This window comes from Mauremys mutica, chromosome 17 (assembly GCF_020497125.1).
Source record: "Mauremys mutica isolate MM-2020 ecotype Southern chromosome 17, ASM2049712v1, whole genome shotgun sequence".
In the NCBI taxonomy this organism is placed as follows: domain Eukaryota; kingdom Metazoa; phylum Chordata; order Testudines; family Geoemydidae; genus Mauremys; species Mauremys mutica.
Genome location: NC_059088.1, coordinates 15,433,313 through 15,452,930, shown reverse-complemented (window position 1 = coordinate 15,452,930; position 19,618 = coordinate 15,433,313). Strand labels below are relative to the sequence as shown.

At 62.5% G+C, this 19,618-nt stretch overlaps 1 protein-coding gene across 4 annotated transcripts; it reads left to right on the top strand.

Moving 5' to 3' along the window:
* Positions 1-1,508: 1,508 nt before the first annotated feature.
* LOC123351704 (retroviral integration site protein Fli-1 homolog) lies at positions 1,509-18,908 on the top strand. 4 transcript variants are annotated; one of them, XM_044991264.1, is made up of 9 exons: positions 1,509-1,677; positions 11,919-12,118; positions 12,646-12,794; positions 13,111-13,314; positions 14,424-14,507; positions 14,866-14,928; positions 15,091-15,150; positions 15,603-15,650; positions 16,117-18,908. In XM_044991264.1, exons 1-9 carry the CDS (start codon positions 1,660-1,662, stop codon positions 16,629-16,631), a joined length of 1,341 nt encoding a protein of 446 aa, XP_044847199.1. In that variant the 5' UTR covers positions 1,509-1,659; the 3' UTR covers positions 16,632-18,908. The 4 variants fall into 4 exon arrangements, with proteins under 4 accessions (XP_044847199.1, XP_044847200.1, XP_044847202.1 ...); XM_044991266.1 differs by lacking the exon at positions 1,509-1,677 and adding an exon at positions 1,930-2,185; XM_044991265.1 differs by lacking the exon at positions 15,603-15,650.
* Positions 18,909-19,618: the final 710 nt, after the last annotated feature.

The following is a 19,618-nucleotide window of genomic DNA, read 5'->3' as shown; positions in this document are numbered from 1 at the left end:
CCCTCCAGGTGCATCGGAGCCCAGCGCCCCGCACCTGCGCACTCCTGCGCCACAGGGGGTGAGCTGAAGCCCCACCCCACTCCGCAGTTGGGAGAAAGGTCAGGCCAGCCAGCCCTTGTAGGAGGGTGGAATCGCCACCGGGGTTGACGGTATGGGAGCTGTGACGCATGGAGAAGCGGTTGTCGCTGCTGCCGGCAGAGGGCAGCAGAGCATGCACACACACAGACACACACGATTGCAAACATACACAAATATCCGCACAAATCCAGCCTCACAAACACACACACCTGTACAGCCACACACACAACCCCCCCCACAGCTACACAAACACCCGCCCACAGACACAGCCCCTGCAGAACCCGAGACATACACTAATCTGTATACACGCCCCGTCCCCCTCCTATACACACACCTTGGGTCACTGCGACACTTAACACTTCAATTGAATGGGGTGCCCAGGACCCTGTCTATTCTCTGCCCCCCCAGGGCCTGTAGGGGACGGATTGGGGTGGGGCCGGGCCACCCTGCGCTGTGGCTATTCCCTGCCCCCCAGGGCTCAGAGGGGGCAGATTGGGGGCGGAGGCGGCACGATCCGAAGCCAGCCAAGGGGGGATAAGAGGTGGGGAGGGGGCCGTGGTTTCTGCACCACCCGGTTCCTGGCACAGGCTCCTTCGAGGATTTGCATTTCTTGGTAGTTTTCACCCCATCACCACTTCCTGCCCAGCCCCCTCCTGCTGTGCAAGATGGTTAAGGGGGGGATGGGAAGAACCCAGGAGTCCTGGCTCCCAGCCCCAGCTGTGCTAACGTACTAGACCCCACTCTAACCCCAGAGCTGGGAATGGAACCCAGGAGTCCTGATGCCCAGCTTCCCTTCCTCTATCCCCTAGACCCCACTCTCGCCTTTTTTGGGAGCCAGGACGCCTGGGTTCTATCCAGGCTCTGGGAGGAGAGTGGGGGCTACTGGTTAGAGCAGGAGGAGCCAGGACTCCTGGGTTCTATTTTCAGTGCTGCTGTGTGACAATGGGCCTCTGTTTCTCCTCCCACTTTTTGGGTATGGAGACTGTTAACTCTTTGGGGCAGGGCCTGTCTCTCGCAGTGTCTGGGCAGTGCCTGGCCCAACAGGGCCCTGATCTCAGCTGGGGCAGGGCCTGTCTCTGTGTCTGTGCAGCCTCAAGCACAACAGGGGCCTTGATTCTGGCCCAGTCTCTTTCGGTGCTGCTGTTGTACGGATCAATAGTCCTGAATACTAAAAGGCGTTGCAGCGCCATTGCCAGGGCTAAATGTGATTCTTATCCCTGTGACACCCTCCCCCGTGCACCCTTCCCCCCTCCCCGCTCCCTGATTCTCCCCCCCCCCCCCCGAGCCCCTTGTGCCACTGGCCTCACCAACAGCAGCGCAGAAAGCCACCCAGCCCTAGCGCCAAAAGAAGAAGACCAAAAGAAAAAAAGCTTTGCAAAAATCGGTCACACCAATAGGAAACCAGCCTCGGCGGTTAGTGACTTCACTTCCCAAAATTAGACGCACACACACACATACACACACACATACACACACACACACACACACACACACAGCCCCGCTCATCCGGCCCCCTTTGCCAATGCACCACCTCTCCTCGTCCATGGAGGTCTAGGCGGGGAGCTCCGTGCGGGAGCAGCGATGGACGGCACCATCAAGGTAGGTTCTGGAGATGCTCCTCCAGGTGTGAGTGTCTTGGTTCCAGCTGGTGCTGGGCTCACGCTGGGCTGCGTTCAGTTCCTCTCTCTGGTGCGCGCCCCGGCTCCACAAACGCCCCCCCCCTCCCCTCCGCTCTTTCCTTCTGGTACAAAAAATTTCCTCTTCCTTCCCGTTCGTGGCGGTCGATGTCGCTGAGCTTAAATAACCCAAACCAAACCGCCCCAGAGAGAGACACCCACGGCGCTGCTCAGCCAGAGCCCCGCACAGGCACACGCCTCCCCCTGCCCCTGTTCCCAGGAGCGTGTGGGAAGTGGGTCAGGATCGGGGAGAGCCCGCATCCCGAAGGGGGGAAGTGGGGGGCTCGCCCCCTCCATGGAGCATGGGGGTGCCATGGGGCACCTATGGATGGTCCCCCCAAAGCAAGGCAGAAAGGATCTCAGGCCAGGATGGAAATGGGGGGGCCAGTGCCCCCAACATGGAGATTCTGGGGTGCAACCTTGCTTAACAGGTCAGTCTGTCCTTCTTTCTGTCACTGTCCCATTCTAGCTTTCTCTAGCACTCATGTTAGTTCATTCATTCTTTTTTGTTCCTTTCTTTCTCTAGCTTGCATTTTCTTGCTTTCTTTTGCTTTTTTTCCCTTCTACCTTTCATGCTTTTTCTTTCTTTCCTTCGTGTTCTACCATTGTTTCTCTCCCTTTATTTCTATCACTGCCTTTCACATTCTTTTCTCTCTCTCTCTCTCTCTCTCTTGCTGGTTATTGTTTTCAACTCACTCTCTTCCGAGCCAGGCGGGTTCTCCTCTCACACAGATTTTGGGGCAGGTTTCCTTCCCGATCACCGAGTGGATTAAGCACACCCCACGAGCGTGTTATGTGTTACCCATATGCTCCACTGACAGGCCCGTGGCTGGCCTGGGAAGCTGGGAATTTTGTGCACTGCATCAAACCGAAAACCCATTGGTATCAAGGGAACAAGATCCGTGGCCGAGCCCCCCGTTGGATTTTGGAGGCGGCGTTGCATCTTTACCCGAGGGGCAGGGCAGGCATTTCTAGGGCTCAGAGCCACTTTGATGGTCTCCAGGATTCTAGTTCTTTGGGATTGTGCTCGGATACTACATTTGTTCCTCAGCAGGGAGAGATTGGGCTTAAAGCAGGTTTGTATAGTGGGGAGCAAAAGCGGAGGGGTCCCACAGAGCCAGCAAGGAAATCACCAGGTCTATTAATATTGATCCACCGTCATTCCTGGAAATCAGTGGCAGTGAGGAACCGAAATGCCTGGGAAGGTCTGGGCCTGTTGGACGAAAGCTGCTGCAGCCGTGGGATGCCAGATCCCCCGGACCCGGTTCTCTGGCCACTTTAAGCACCGTCCGGCGAGAGGGTGTTTTAACCAGCCAGGCCGCGACGGGGCTGAGGGGAATTAGAAGCCTTGGCAATGACAGTGGGGGCCCGTCATCTCCTTGGCCAGCAGCATCTTGGCTGCGCGCAGGGGAATTGTCTGATTTGCAGGGTGCTGCGGGGCTTTGCTGGGGTGGTTTCCTGGGGATCGGCCTGGAGCCTGCATATGCCCAGGCAAATGTGCCCAATTGACTCTTTCTGACCCGGGTGCTGCACTGACAGGCAGGGAGACAGAGCCAGGCCCTGCCCGGCTGAGATCAGGGCCCTGTTGTGCCAGGTGCTGCCCAGACGCAGCGAGAGACAGGCCCTGCCTAAGGAGCTCACGCTCTGAACAGATAAAGGGCAGGAGTAGTAACTGAGGCCCAGAGAAGCAGCCAAGATGATATGGTAGATCAGGGATTAGCCCTGGCTCCCAGCCCCCCTGTTCTAACCCATTGGACCCCCACTCCCAGGGCTGGGGACAGAACCCAGGAGTCCTGGCTCCCAGCCCCCTGCTCATTCTAACCCCTAGACCCCTCCTCCCAGGGCTGGGGACAGAACCCAGGAGTCCTGGCTCCCAGCCCCCTGCTCATTCTAACCCCTAGACCCCTCCTCCCAGGATGGGGGATAGAACCCAGGAGTTTTGACTCCCAGCCCCCGCTATAACCACAAGACACCCCCTTCCCCCCCCCCAAGCTGGGGGTAGAACCCGGGGTAGGGTTGCCAATTTTGGTTGGCTGTAATCCTGGAGATTTCATCACATGATATCTCTAATTAAAGATTAATCTTTAATTCCTGGAGACTCCTAGCCAATCCTGGAGGGTTGGCAACCCTACCCAGGAATCCTGGCTCCCAGTCCCTCCTCTGCTCCCCAAGTCAGGGATAGAACCCAGGAGTCCTGGGTCCCAGCCCTCCTCCCCCAATACGCGACCTCCCCAGGGCAGAGTACAGATTGCTAACTGACAGCACACAAGTTCTCCCGATCCAGTCAGCTCCAGCAGACATGATTTGCTTTCACGCAACTTTTGACATCTCTGCCAGTTTCTTCCAAAGTCCAGATTCAGCGTCTGGGCTGTTATCAGGGCAAAACCCGCTTATCACACGGGGGTGGGGTGGGGTGGATCTGAAATGGAAACCGCACAGTCTGTGCCACTCCCTTCTTACACAGAATCCCGTCTCCTTGGCTGCCTGGGCTCTTCCATGGTTCTGGGGGTGATGCGGGGAGAGGGGGGTATCTGCCTGTGTGTGTCTGTGTCTGCCTGTATGTGTCTGTCTGTCTTTGTGTCTGTGTGCGTATATATCTGCCTGTCTCCCTCCCTCTCGCTGGCTTTGTGCATCTGCCTCTGTGTGTGTGCGTGGGAGGGGGGTTACACCCTACATCTCGCTGTATTTTAGTTTCCAGGTGACAGCAAAGTGCAAGGTGTGAAAAGGTTGGGTGTTTCATTTGCAGGAGGGTGCGGCCTGCTGCGCACTCCAGTACAGACACAAAGGGAGGGTCATTCTCAGTGTATGGGGAGAAACTGAGGCACAGAGTGATGCAGCAACAGGCACAAGGTTGCTAGGGAGTCTGTGGGAGAGCTGGGCATAGAACCTGGTGGCCTGAATTCAGCACTTTCCCCACAAGACCTGCCTTCCTCCCACACAGTGTCCTGGAGCAGGGGGCTGGGAGCCAGGATCCTGGGTTCTCTCGATGGCTGTGGGAGGGGAGTGGGGTCTACTGGTTGGAGCGGGGGCGGGCGAGTTGGGAGCCAGGATTCCTGGGTTCTGCCCTGGCTCTGGGTGGGAGCTAGAGGGGAGTGAATAGCTGTGTGTGCAGGAGGGTGCCCCCCCACGCAAACCGGTGCCCCAGCCCCCAGCCCATTGTCTGGCCGGATGGGAAGCTATTTAAAGCAGCCCAGGCCAGCGCAGCTCAGAGCCTCACTCCCCATCAGGTGGCCTTATCAGGAGCCCAAGAGGCTTCCGGCTTCGTAGCCTCAGGCTTCCTGCCTCAGCTTCCTGTGCTGCTGCCCAACACAGCCCTGCGCACTGCACACAGCCCCACCCCCACCCCCTGCCAGATCAGACCCACGGGCCCCTCTACCCCGGTATCCCGCCCCAATCAGACCCCTGGGCCCATCTACCCTGGTATCCTGCCCTGCATCAGACCCATGGGCCCATCTACCTCAGTGTCCGCCCCTGGGTCACAGCCACGGGCCCATCTACCCCGGTATCCCGCCCCAATCAGACCCCTGGGCCCATCTACCCTGGTATCCTGCCCTGCATCAGACCCATGGGCCCATCTACCTCAGTGTCCGCCCCTGGGTCACAGCCACGGGCCCATCTACCCCGGTATCCCGCCCCAATCAGACCCCTGGGCCCATCTACCCTGGTATCCTGCCCTGCATCAGACCCATGGGCCCATCTACCTCAGTGTCCGCCCCTGGGTCACAGCCACGGGCCCATCTACCCTGGTATCCTGCCCTGCATCAGACCCATGGGCCCATCTACCTCAGTGTCCGCCCCTGGGTCACAGCCACGGGCCCATCTACCCTGGTATCCTGCCCTGCATCAGACCCATGGGCCCATCTACCTCAGTGTCCGCCCCTGGGTCACAGCCACGGGCCCATCTACCCTGGTATCCCGCCCCAATCAGACCCCTGGGCCCATCTACCCTGGTATCCTGCCCTGCATCAGATCCATGGGCCCATCTACCTCAGTGTCCACCCCTGGGTCACATCCATGGGCCCATCTACCCTGGTATCCCGCCCCAATCAGACCCCTGGGCCCATCTACCCTGGTATCCCGCCCCAGGTCAGACCCACAGGCCCATCTACCCTGGTATCCCGCCCCGGGTCAGACCCACAGGCCCATCTACCCTGGTATCCCGCCCCGGGTCAGACCCACAGGCCCATCTACCCTGGTATCCCGCCCTGGGTCAGACCCACAGGCCCATCTACCCTGGTATCTTGCCCTGGGTCAGACCCATGGGCCCATCTACTCAGGTATCCCATCCCCTCCCTGCCCCCCATATCAGAGCCCTGGGCCCATCCAGCCCATAGAGATGGATAGAGGGGTTCATATGGGGATGGATCTATAGCGTCCGGTCACTCCATGCTGTACGGGGTTAGGGTGGTGATGCAAGGCGTCCCCACACCTTGTGCCGAGCCAGTTAGCTTATGCCCGCTGCTCAGGGTGTGCCCCACTCCCGGGCACACATGGCACAGGGTAACCCGTGTTCCCTTGCCGTGCTTGTGTCTCCCTCAATTACATGGGCACGGTGTGTAGCCCACAAGGTATTTGCACCCCTCACCAGGCACCACAGTGCCTCTTCCCCGGTGGTTTGAGTCACATGAGACCCTCCATTGTGCGTGAGGTTTCCAACATTACATCTACCTGGTGCCACGGGGCTGTGATTGCACTGGTCATCATGCGCTGACTGTAGCGCAGCTGTCGTGCAGTTGCACTGATTGTACATGCTCTGAATGTAAAGCATGCAGCTTATAGAATCATAGAATCATAGATTATTAGGGTTGCTCATGCATCGGTCAATCGGTGTGCAATTGCACTGATTGTGCATGCTGCATTTGTGATGCACGCAGCACAGCTCTTATGCATTGGGTATGCAATTGCACTGCTTGTGCATGTTCTGATTGTGATGTGCGTGCCACACCCATCATGCACTGGGTGTGCAATTGCACTGATGGTGCATGTTCTGATTTTGATGCACATGGCACAGCTGCCGTGCAATGACTGTGCAAGTACACTCGTGCATGCTCTGATTGTGATGCAACTGGCACATTCATCGTGCAATGGTTGACAATTGCGCTGATCATGCAATGCTCTGATTGTGATGCATGTGGTATGGCCTTGCAATCAGTGTGCAATTGCATGGATTGTGCACGTTCCGCTTGTGATACATGCGGCACATCCTTGGGCATACACTAACTGTGATGCAGCTGGCACATCCCTCGTGCAATGGGGCCACATTTGCATTGGTTGTGGTGCATGTGGAGTTTGCACTGCTTGGGTACACACAGGTTATGATGTGAATGGCGCCTCTGTTGCTGGGAGGGCTGTCTTTGTGCACACACTGATGGTGACACAAGGGCTTGTGGGACACATGGCACATCCGTCATGCAATGCGGGGGCCAAGATTCCACTGCTTGTGTGTGCATAATATGGGGCCCCTCCGTCATGCTCTGTGCTGCACGACATGGCCCCTGCTTTGGGCACAGGCAGATGGTTCCACACATGGGCATCTGCGTCCTCAGGCCGCCTCACCCCAGATGGGCATCAAAGCTTGTGCAACATACCCCACCTGCCCTTTGTGTGCCACTCCGGCACCTCTGCTGTGCCCTGTGCCAGCTGGTATGCAAGCAGGCCTTGCATGGAGCCCCCTATGTGTGCTTTATGCCATTCATGCACATGCCATGCCATGCGGCCTGTGCCCCATGGGCCAGCTGCATGGTACCCTGCGCCCCGGTGGCCTTCTGGATTCCTGCGCAGCTCAGGAATCAGCGGTGGTCCCTCCGTGGCACCATGAATGGCTTGTGCCACATGGGATGCCACCCTGCAATGTACTGCAGCCCCTCTGTTCAGCACTGCAGGGCTGGCACTAAGCTGGCACCACCCTTGGGCACCGCGTCTGGTGCCATGCTGGCACGTCCACGCCAGAGCGCGTGGGCCTTGTGCAGCTCATGCAACCTCGTCGGTGCCGCGCACCTCACCCCGCGTGGGGTATCCTCCGTCGTGCCTCCTCTGGGGGGGGTGCTCCTCCCTTCCCTGGAGCCCCCCCTTGCCCCTCAGGGCTCCTCCCCGCCTTTGCAAGAAGGAATGCTGCATGCAAGCCCTGTGCAGAGCAGCAGCCTCGGGGGCGGGCAGGCACGGCAAGGGAGTAACCGCAGCCAGCCCCCCCCACCCCCATGCTTGGGCGCCCGATAACATCTCTAGCGCAGCAGCTCCGGCTGCAAAGAGAGATCAGCCCAGCTCCCCCGAGACTTCTGCTTTCTGTGCAAAGAGCCCACACCCAGTGTGCAGCCGTGTGTGCGGGGGGGGGGAGGGGGGGAACCTAGCGGCAGCTCAGCTCTGAGCCCCCCCCCCAGCCCTGCAGAAGGGGCGCACTTAGCGGGGGAGGTGGGGTCAGGTCAGTCAGGCTGGGCTTGGGAGGGGTCCCCCTGGTGCCTGGGTCATACTGAGATTCCTGCAGCTCCCACTGCCCTTGCCAACAGGGGGCGCTGCAAACAGGGGGGAGCTTGCAGTGCCCAGTTCTATCATCCTCCAGCAGGGGGTGCTGCAAGTGGGGTGTGTGGGGTGGGGACCTTGCAGCTTGGGGCTTTGCTAGCTACAGATGGTGCATATAACCCAAGGCGGGGGGAGGGGGGAGTTTGAGCTATGAACCTGTGTGAGACCTCCACTCCTCTGCTTCCCTGCCTGTACCCAGGACTCCCTGCCTGCTCCTTTCTGCCTGTAGCTGTGATTCCCTGCCTATGCCTCCTGCCTGTACCACTGCTGCTCTGCCTGTGATTCCCTGCCTGTAGCTGTGACTCCCTGCCTGTGCCTCCTGCCTGTACCACTGCTGCTCTGCCTGTGATTCCCTGCCTGTAGCTGTGACTCCCTGCCTGTGCCTTCTGCCTGTACCACTGCTGCTCTGCCTGTGATTCCCTGCCTGTAGCTGTGACTCCCTGCCTGTGCCTCCTGCCTGTACCACTGCTGCTCTGCCTGTGATTCCCTGCCTGTAGCTGTGACTCCCTGCCTGTGCCTTCTGCCTGTACCACTGCTGCTCTGCCTGTGATTCCCTGCCTGTAGCTGTGACTCCCTGCCTGTGCCTTCTGCCTGTACCACTGCTGCTCTGCCTGTGATTCCCTGCCTGTAGCTGTGACTCCCAGCCTGTGCCTTCTGCCTGTACCACTGCTGCTCTGCCTGTGATTCCCTGCCGGTAGCTGTGACTCCCAGCCTGTGCCTTCTGCCTGTACCACTGCTGCTCTGCCTGTGATTCCCTGCCTGTAGCTGTGACTCCCTGCCTGTGCCTTCTGCCTGTACCACTGCTGCTCTGCCTGTGATTCCCTGCCGGTAGCTGTGACTCCCGGCCTGTGCCTTCTGCCTGTACCACTGCTGCTCTGCCTGTGATTCCCTGCCTGTAGCTGTGACTCCCTGCCTGTGCCTTCTGCCTGTACCACTGCTGCTCTGCCTGTGATTCCCTGCCGGTAGCTGTGACTCCCGGCCTGTGCCTTCTGCCTGTACCACTGCTGCTCTGCCTGTGATTCCCTGCCTGTAGCTGTGACTCCCTGCCTGTGCCTTCTGCCTGTACCACTGCTGCTCTGCCTGTGATTCCCTGCCGGTAGCTGTGACTCCTGGCCTGTGCCTTCTGCCTGTACCACTGCTGCTCTGCCTGTGATTCCCTGCCTGTAGCTGTGACTCCCGGCCTGTGCCTTCTGCCTGTACCACTGCTGCTCTGCCTGTGATTCCCTGCCTGTAGCTGTGACTCTCTGCCTGTATTTTATGCTCGAGCCTGAGATGCCCTCCCTGTTTGCTGCTGTCACCTCTGCACCTCTGCCTGTCCCTGTGATGCCCTGTCTGTACCTCCATGGGCATTAGCACTTTCCCTGCCTGTGTTTTCTGCCTGTACTTCTGCTTTCCCCGGGGGCTACCTGCAGACTCCTTCTCTGACCTCGGGCCAGCCTTCATGGCCCTTCTCCTCCCTTGGCAGAGCCCCTCCCTGCCTGGGCTGTCTCCACTTCTGACTGCCCAGGAATCCCAATGTCACAGCCCTGCTCAAACCCCCTGCCGAGTGGGGGGAGGCTGGGAGCCAGGACTCCTGGGTTCTATCCCCAGCTTGGGGAAGGGAGTGGGGTCTTGTGCTTAGCGAGGGGGCTGGAAGCCAGGACTCCTGGGTTCTAGCTATCCCCATCTCTAGGAGGGCAGTGGGTTGTGGAGGGGGCTGGGACCTGGGACGCCTGGGTCCTGTTCCCGAATCTGCCACAGTCTAGGTGAATTTGGGCGAGTTACCTCCCCCCACCCCATGTCTCAGTTTCTCCATCAGTCAAATAGATACAATGGGACATAGCCAGCAGGTGCAGCCAACTGTACCCCCACACGCATTAGGGTGCCTTATGTATGTGTGTGTCTCTGTACATTTTCACAATTGGATTGTGCATTGGATGTGGCTGACTGTAGATTTTGTGTGTCTGGGATTTTGTGTGTATGTGTGTGTGATTGTCTCTCTGGGTTTCGGGGGTGTGTGTGTGATTATTTCTCTGTGTGTGTTTCTGTGTGTCTGGGATTGTGTGTGTGTGTCTGGGATTGTATGTGTGTCAGTGTGTGTGTGTCTGTGTCTGTGTGTGATTGTCTCTGGGATTGTTTCGGTGCATGCGTCAGGCTGTGCAGTGTGGGTGTCCAGCTGTGCATTGGCGTGTGTGTGAGTGCAGCATGTGTGTCCATGTAACTGTAGCTGGCCTTGGTGTGTCACACAGCCGAGCTCAGCTGCAGCTGCCCCAGGGCAGACGAGGTTCCTTCGGCCCCGGGCCTGGGGTGGGGGTGGGGTTTGCAGCCCAGGCAGGGCCAGGCCAGGCAGGAAGCTGCACAGGGCCACTGAACTGTCACCTGCGGCAACCACACTCGGGTGCCGGCAAACAGGAAACGTCCCCTCCCCCCAGGACTAACGGCCGGGGACAGACACCACCCTGCTGGGGGCAGAATAACACCAGGGCACCCTGGCAGTCAGGGCTGGCCCTGATGCCCCAGCGCAGCATAGCCATGCTGTGGGGAGCGGGCTGGGGGCTCAGCAGGGGGCGCTGTGCTGCAGGGAGCAGGGTGGGGGCTCAGCAGGGGGTGCTCTGCTGTAGGAAGCAAGGTGGGGGGTTCAGCAAGGGGCGCTGGGTTGCAGGGAGTGGGGTGGGGGCCTCAGCAGGGGACAGCATCCTGCAGGGAGCAGGGTGGGGGCTCAGTAGGGGGCGCCGTGCTGCAGGGCTCAGGGTGGGGGCTGAGCAGGGGGGGCTGTGCTGCAGGGAGCAGGGTGGGGGGTTCAGCAAGGGGCGCTGGGTTGCAGGGAGCAGGGTGGGGGCTCAGCAGGGGGCGCCGTGCTGCAGGGAGCAGGGTGGGAGCTCAGCAGGGGGCGCTGGGCTGCAGGGAGCAGGGTGGGAGCTCAGCAGGGGGCGCGGGGTTGCAGGGAGCAGGGTGGGGGCTCAGCAGGGGGCGCCGTGCTGCAGGGAGCAGGGTGGGAGCTCAGCAGGGGGCGCCGTGCTGCAGGGAGCAGGGTGGGAGCTCAGCAGGGGGCGCTGTGCTGCAGGGAGCAGGGTGGGAGCTCAGCAGGGGGCGCTGGGTTGCAGGGAGCAGGGTGGGGGCTCAGCAGGGGGCGCCGTGCTGCAGGGAGCAGGGTGGGAGCTCAGCAGGGGGCGCCGTGCTGCAGGGAGCAGGGTGGGGGCTCCGTAGGGGGCGCTGTGCTGCAGGGAGCAGGGTGGGAGCTCCATAGGGGGCGCTGTGCTGCAGTGAGCGGGGTGGGAGCTCAGCAGGGGGCGCCGTGCTGCAGGGAGCAGGGTGGGAGCTCAGCAGGGGGCGCCGTGCTGCAGGGAGCAGGGTGGGAGCTCCGAAGGGGGCGCTGTGCTGCAGGGAGTGGGGTGGGAGCTCCGTAGGGGGCGCTGTGCTGCAGGGAGCGGGGTGGGAGCTCAGCAGGGGGCGCTGCGCTGCAGGGAGCGGGGTGGGGGCTCAGTAGGGAGCGCCGTGCTGCAGGGAGCAGGGTGGGGGCTCAGCAGGGGGCGCCGTGCTGCAGGGAGCAGGGTGGGGGCTCAGTAGGGGGCGCTGCGCTGCAGGGAGCAGGGTGGGGGCTCAGCAGGGGGCGCCGTGCTGCAGGGAGCAGGGTGGGGCCCTCTAACCCCACCATGCCCCCCCCTGCAGGAGGCACTTTCTGTGGTGAGTGAGGACCAGTCCATATTCGACCCCCCCTACGGCCCTCCCCACCTCATGAAGACAGAGGTGCCCCCTGCCGAGGAGTACAACGGCAAGGAGAGGCCGGCGCTGGGGGAGCCGGACTGGTCCAGTCAGACCAGCAGGGGGCACTCTGTGAAGAGGGAGAATGAGAATGTCAACTGCTCCAGGTCAGGCGGCTGCGGGACTCCCTGCTACCAGGGCTTAGTGGGATTAACCTGCGGGACTCCCTGCCACTGGGGCTGTGGGAACTGGCCCATGGAGCCAGGCTGCAGAGGGGGAGGATCTTGCGCCCGTGGCCCAGCAGAAGGACACGGCCCAGCCCCCGCACCCCTGGGCCCACAGCTGGGCTCCACCGGCGCCCGCAGGATATGACTCACTTCCCTCGTCCCATCCCCAGGAAACCTCGGTCAGCGCCAGGGGCTGCGCTACGAGCCCAGCCGGCCTCAGCGCCACAGGGCAGGGTGGGACAGGCGAACACACAGCCCTGCTGGTGCCCCTCACTCCCAACCCGCGCCCCTGCTAGCCCAGCCCCGAGCTCCCCACCACCCTGCTGGTGCCCCTCACTCCCAACCCGCAGCCCCTGCTAGCCCAGCCCTGAGCTCCCCCCACACAGCGGGTCTGAGACCGGCCAAACTCAGTCCTCTTGTGATCAGATCCAGTCCTCACCCCCCCTCCTCCCCTCGTCGCCCTGCAGACAGTCCCCCGTGGACTGCAGTGTATCCAGACGCAGCAAATCCGGGAGCGACCCACACCCCATCCCCTACCCAGCCAGCTACAGCGACCAGCGGAGCAGCCCCCCAGCCAACCCCCCCAGCGAGGAGAAGAGGGTTATCGTCCCAGCGGGTGAGTGCACCCTCCCTTCCCCGCATGCCCTCTGATGGTCCTCCGCTGTAGTGCAGCCCCTGCCCCCTCCCCTGCCCCATGGCCCAGTGCCAGGGGGTCTCTTATTTCCTAGTTTGGGGCACGGTTGGTAAATGGCTCCCAGGAACCCAAACGTCCGGGCTGGCGGGCTCCTCACCATGGCACGTTTCTGGGCAAGTAGCTGCAGCCCAAGAACCCAGGCGTCCAGGGCCAGCGAGGCTCAGAGTGGGTAGCTGTTCCTCTGGGAACCCAGGCGTCCGGGCCGGCGGGACTCCCCGTGTCTGTCTGTCTCCTGCAGACCCTGGTGTGTGGACCCAGGACCACGTGCGCCAGTGGCTGGACTGGGCGGTGAAGGAGTACGGGCTGGAGGAGGTGGACGTGGGCCTGTTCCAGCACGTGGACGGCAAGGAGCTGTGCAAGATGGGCAAGGAGGATTTCCTGCGCCTCACCTCGCCCTACAACGCCGACGTGCTGCTGTCCCACCTGGCCTACCTGCGGCAGAGTATGGCCATGCCCCACGGAGCCCCGCCCATTGACAGGGAGCCCCGCCCACCGACAGGGAGCCCCGCCCACCGACAGGGAGCCCCGCCTTTCCACCAACAAGGAACCCACCCACCAGCAGGGAGCCCCGCCTACCGACAGGGAGCCCCGCCCACCTATAGGGAGCCCCGCCCACCAACAGGGAGCCCCGCCTTTCCACCAACAAGGAACCCACCCACCGGCAGGGAGCCCCGCCCACCGACAGGGAGCCCCGCCTTTCCACCAACAAGGAACCCGCCCACCGACAGGGAGCCCCGCCCACCGACAGGGAGCCCCGCCTTTCCACCAACAAGGAACCCACCCACCGGCAGGGAGCCCCGCCCACCGACAGGGAGCCCCGCCTTTCCACCAACAAGGAACCCACCCACCGGCAGGGAGCCCCGCCCACCGACAGGGAGCCCCGCCTTTCCACCAACAAGGAACCCACCCACCGGCAGGGAGCCTCGCCCACCGACAGGGAGCCCTGCCTCCCCACAGACGGGGAGCCCCCTAGTACCAGGATGTCCATACCTGCTGGGAACCCCATCCTCAGCCACAGGACCCAGACATGGGAGCCCCACCCCCCGAGAGCCCCACCCATCACCATAAACCACGCCCCCTATTGCAGGAGCCCCGCCCACCAACAGGGAGCCCCGCCTTTCCACCAACAAGGAACCCATCCACCGGCAGGGAGCCCCGCCCACCGACAGGGAGCCCCGCCCACCGATAGGGAGCCCTGCCTTTCCACCAACAAGGAACACACCCACCGGCAGGGAGCCCCGCCCACCGACAGGGAGCCCTGCCTTTCCACCAACAAGGAACCCACCCACCGGCAGGGAGCCCCGCCCACCGACAGGGAGCCCTGCCTCCCCACAGACGGGGAGCCCCCTAGTACCGGGATGTCCATACCTGGCTGGGAACCCCATCCTCAGCCACAGGACCCAGACATGGGAGCCCCACCCCCTGAGAGCCCCACCCATCACCATAAACCACGCCCCCTATTGCAGGAGCCCCGCCCATCGGTGGGGCCCACCCTGTGGAGCTGTGGGCAGACCCCAGCTCTGACCAGGGTTCTCCTGTCTCCCCCAACAGGCAGCCCGACCTTCACCTACCCGGCTGCCCCAGCTGTGACCCCCCAGCCCCCCGCGCCCCCACCACGTGTGCAAGTGAAAACAGGTGAGTCTGTGAACACCAGCCCTGCCCCTCCCCCATGGGCTGGGAGCCAGGACTCCTGGGTTCTATCCCAGTTTGGGGGATAGAATGGGAACTAGTGGTTGGGGGCTGGGGGGCTGGGAGCCAGGACTGCTGGATTTGCTCCCCAGTTGTGGAAGAGGAGTGGGATCTAGCAGTTAGAAAGGGGAGGGGGCTGGGAGCCTGGACTCCTGGGTTCTGTCCCAGCTCTGGGCAGGGAGTGAGGTCTAGTGGTTAGAAAGGAGGGGGGCTGGGACCAGACACAGAGCAGGGCTTGTCCCCTCCAGTAGTGGTCCCCACTGCCACTGCTAATGGGCTGTTTCCCTCCCCCCGCTATTGGCAGAGTCCCCCTATGAGGAAATCAGGCGAAGCAGCTGGAGCGGCTCCCTCAGCGGAGGCCCCAAAGGTACCATCATGTCCCCCCCGCCCGCGTATCCCTGAGGGGCCCCGCCCCATGGCTGGCTAACAACCCCCGAATCCAACCCGGGCCGTGGTTCCCGCGTGGGGTTGCTCCTTCCCCTCCCCTCCCCTAATGCTCTCCCCCCACATTTCTCCCCCCACCCACCAGGGTCCCCTCCCCAGATCCAGGGGGTGAATCGGACAAGTGACTCCCCACGGATCGTAACAGGTGGGTGCCTCTGCTTGGGGAGTGGGGGGAGATCGCCTCCGTAGCTAGGCCCCTCTCTGCCCCATGGATGGCCCCCTGCCCCACACCACTAGGCCAGGGAGTGCCACAAAGCCATGGAGGGGGGCACTGAATTCCTTTTGAGAGGTACGTCGGCCCCCAAACAGGGCGAGGTTTAGGGGTGTGTAGATCTCCCACTCATGGAGAGTTTTGGGTTGGGCCGGAGGGGGGGGGTCTGACTGGATTGGGGACAACTGAGGATTTGGTGTGAAGTCCATTTGGGAATGATGGTCACGGGGACCTGGGGGGTCAGAAGGTTAGATGAGGGACTGGGAGTCAGGACTCCTGGGTTCCATGGTGGGGGTTGGGGTGGAATGGGTCCCAGCAGGGAGCAAGGGGGGTGTCTCTGACGCCCCCCAAAACTAACCACCCCCGACTCCCTTTTCAACCCCCAGATCCATACCAGGTCCTGGGACCCACCAGCAGCCGCTTGGCAAACCCAGGTGGGTCTGGGCACCTTTTACAGCTTGGGACGGGCGGGGTGAGGTTCTAGGTAATGGCTAGAGACGTGGGGGGCTGGGAGCCAAGACTCCTGAGTTCTGTCCCTGGCTCTGGCAGGGGAGTGGGAGCTAGGGGGTTAGAACAGCGGGGGGCTGGGGGACGGTAGAGGGGCGGGAGTTAGGACTCCTACATTCTGGCCCTGGCTCTGGGAGGGGAGTGGGAGCTAGGGGGTTAGAGACCTTACAATAACAAACCAGGAAAGACCCTCAGATAACAAGCCAGTGCACACAATAGGGCCTACAAAAACAAACCCAGGCCCTCCTTCCTGGGGCAAAGCAGAGCCCCGCCGGTAACAAACCAGTGCACCCAGCAGACCCTACAATAACCAGCCAGAAAAGACCCTACGCTAACAAACCAGGGGGCAAAGCAGAGCCCCGCCGGTAACAAACCCGTCTCCCCGCCCGGCAGGCAGCGGCCAGATCCAGCTGTGGCAGTTCCTGCTGGAGCTGCTGTCGGACAGCAGCAACGCCGGGTGCATCACGTGGGAGGGCACCAACGGGGAGTTCAAGATGACGGACCCGGACGAGGTGGCCCGGCGCTGGGGCGAGCGCAAGAGCAAGCCCAACATGAACTACGACAAGCTGAGCCGGGCCCTGCGCTATTACTACGACAAGAGCATCATGACCAAGGTGCACGGGAAACGTTACGCCTACAAGTTCGACTTCCAGGGCATCAGCCAGGCCCAGCAGAACCACCCGGGCGAGGGGCCCCTCTACAAGTACCACCCGGCCGACCTGTCCTACCTGCCTTCCTACCACCAGCAGAAGGTGGGCTTCGGCCTCGGCCACGCCGCCCAGCTGCCCGTCTCCTCCGCCGGCTTCTTCGGGGCCCCCTCGCCCTACTGGAACGCCGGCTCCGGGAACCTCTACCAGAGCTCGCCCGTGCCCCGGCCCGCTGCCGGCCACCTGAACTCCTTCTATTAGCCACGGGGGGCACCCGGCCTGCTGGTGGCCACCTGAACTCCTTCTATTAGCCACAGGGGGCACCCGGCCCGCCGCCAGCCACCTGAACCTCTTCTACTAGCCATGGGGGGCACCCGGCCCGCCGCTGGCCACCTGAACTCCTTCTACTAGCCATGGGGGGTGCCCGGCCCGCCGCTGGCCACCTGAACTCCTTCTACTAGCCACGGGGGGCACCCGGCCCGCCGCCGGCCACCTGAACTCCTTCTACTAGCCATGGGGGGTGCCCGGCCCGCCGCCAGCCACCTGAACCTCTTCTACTAGCCATGGGGGGCACCCGGCCCGCCGCCGGCCACATGAACTCCTTCTATTAGCCACAGGGGGCGCCCGGCCTGCTGGTGGCCACCTGAACTCCTTCTACCAGCCACGGGGGGCGCCCGGCCTGCTGGCGGCCACCTGGACTCCTTCTACTAGCCATGGGGGGTACCTGGCCTGCCAGCGGCCACCTGAATTCCTTCTACTAGCCATGGGGGCACTTGGCCTCCCGCCGGCCACCTGAACTCCTTCTACTAGCCCTGGGGGGCGCTTGGCCCACTGCTGGCCACCTAAACTCCTTCTGCTAGGCACAGCAGGCACTTGGCCCGCTGCTGGCCACCTGAACCCCTTCTGCTAGCCACAGGGGGCGCTTGGCCCGCTGCTGGCCACCTGAACCCCTTCTGCTAGCCACAGGGGGCGCTTGGCCCGCTGCTGGCCACCTGAACCCCTTCTGCTAGCCACGGGGGGCACCCGGCCCGCCGCCGGCCACCTGAACTCCTTCTATTAGCCACAGGGGGCACCCGGCCCGCCGCCGGCCACCTGAACTCCTTCTACTAGCCATGGGGGGTGCCCAGCCTGCCGCCGGCCACCTGAACTCCTTCTACTAGCCATGGGGGGCGCCCGGCCCGCCGCCGGCCACATGAACTCCTTCTATTAGCCACGGGGGGTGCCCGGCCTGCTGGTGGCCACCTGAACTCCTTCTACCAGCCACGGGGGGCGCCCGGCCTGCTGGCGGCCACCTGGACTCCTTCTACTAGCCATGGGGGGTACCTGGCCTGCCAGCGGCCACCTGAACTCCTTCTACTAGCCCTGGGGGGCGCTTGGCCCACTGCTGGCCACCTAAACTCCTTCTGCTAGGCACAGCAGGCACTTGGCCCGCTGCTGGCCACCTGAACCCCTTCTGCTAGCCACAGGGGGCGCTTGGCCCGCTGCTGGCCACCTGAACCCCTTCTGCTAGCCACAGGGGGCGCTTGGCCCACTGCTGGCCACCTGAACCCCTTCTGCTAGCCACAGGGGGCGCTTGGCCCACTGCTGGCCACCTGAACTCCTTCTACTAGCCACAGGGGTGCCCCAGCCTGCCAGCAGCCACCTGAACTCCTTCTACTAGCTATGGGGAGGAAGGGGGTGCCACAGCACATGGGGGCTCCGTAACTACCTACTAGCCACAGGTGGGGTCCCCCCAAACATGGAGAGCCATGTGGGATCCTTCTGCTGCCTGTCCCCAGCCCTGTTGCTGCCTCCAGCCCAACCAGTGCCTGGAAAGACCTCTCATCCCTTCCCCCGATAGTAGGGTGCCCCCCCCACTGGAGGTTTTTGGGGGGCCAGGGGCTCCCCATTCTGGCTGGACTCCTTGTGCTCTGGACTGGGAAGGGCCCTGGGGGACAGCCCATGGGGTGCAGGGTTTTTTAACCTGCAGTTGTCCCTCCCAGAAGGCAGAAGACCCCCCACCCCCAATCCTGCCTTGAGCCGATGCCTCCCCTCCCAGCGTGGCTCCCACAACAGGTGCTCGTTAAACACTGTGGGACGCCTGTTGGGGGGTGGGGCGGGCGGGCTGGCTGAGACAACTTTTGGGTGAGGCTGTGAGCGTGGGCATCTGTCAGGAGTGGAGGCTGGTTGTTGCTTTGGACACAGCAGCGGGAGCCCGCTGAGTGTGGACGCCTGTTGTAACTGGTGCCAGCTGTTACCTCTAGACACTAGGGGGCGCCTGTTGGGTGAGGCCGGCTGTTGTGTGGGGGGTGCCTATGGAGGGGTGGAAACCAGCTAGTGCCTCCCCCCTCCATCCCCTCATCCCAACCTCCCCTCTGTAGGCAGGGCCGTGGGTCTCATGGTAACAGCCCCCCACCCTGGGGGAATGGTGTGCGGATACACTGTAGCGCCGCTGCTCTGTGGGGGATTGTATCCGTGACACCCCCAGTTCCGTGGGGCTGACAGCGACTGTAATATGCCTCCTCCCTCACCCCATGTATTAAAGGTTGTGTTGTTGCGCGTGACACTGCTTGTGCATGCAGGGTGATTCCGGGGAAGGGGGCTGGCAGGTAGGCGAGGCCCTGGGATGCTGGGGAGGCCTTACACGGGGTAGGGAAAGGGACTAGCAGTGGGGAGGGGCCTGGGGGGCTGGCAGTTGGGGGGGGGGGCTGAGGAGGCCTAGCGAAGGGGGTGAGGGGGGCTGGCAGTGGAGGGGGGGCAGACTAGGAGGGGCTCGCTCTGCTGCACACCCAAGCTCCAGGAGAATCTCCCTCAGCCGATGCAGCCTCAGGGCTTGGAGCCCTGCCGGGCTGGCTCTCTCCAGCAGGGGGCGCTGGCTGCTCCCAGGGGAAGAGGTTACGACTGGAAAAAGGGGGGGGAGGAGCTAAGTGGGGACACAGACCTCCTCTCCCCCCTACCCTTTCCCCCAAAGGATACAGCTGCCCCTGCACTGTCTGACCAATCCTGCCCCCCCCATGCGTGGGGAGAGGGGGTATAAGCCCTTGCAGCTTCCTGCCCCCCCCCCCCGCCAGACCAGGGCCTCCATGCCTGCCGAGGCTGGGTAAGGAGCATGTGCAGGCAGGGTGAATGGGGGCTGAGGCCAGACCAGGGAGCCAGGACACCTGGGTTCTATCCCCAGCCCTGGGAGGGGAGTGGGGTCTAGTTGTTAGAGCAAGGGAGGGGGGTGGAGATTGGCTCCAGGGAAGAACACAGACAAGCTCCCACATACA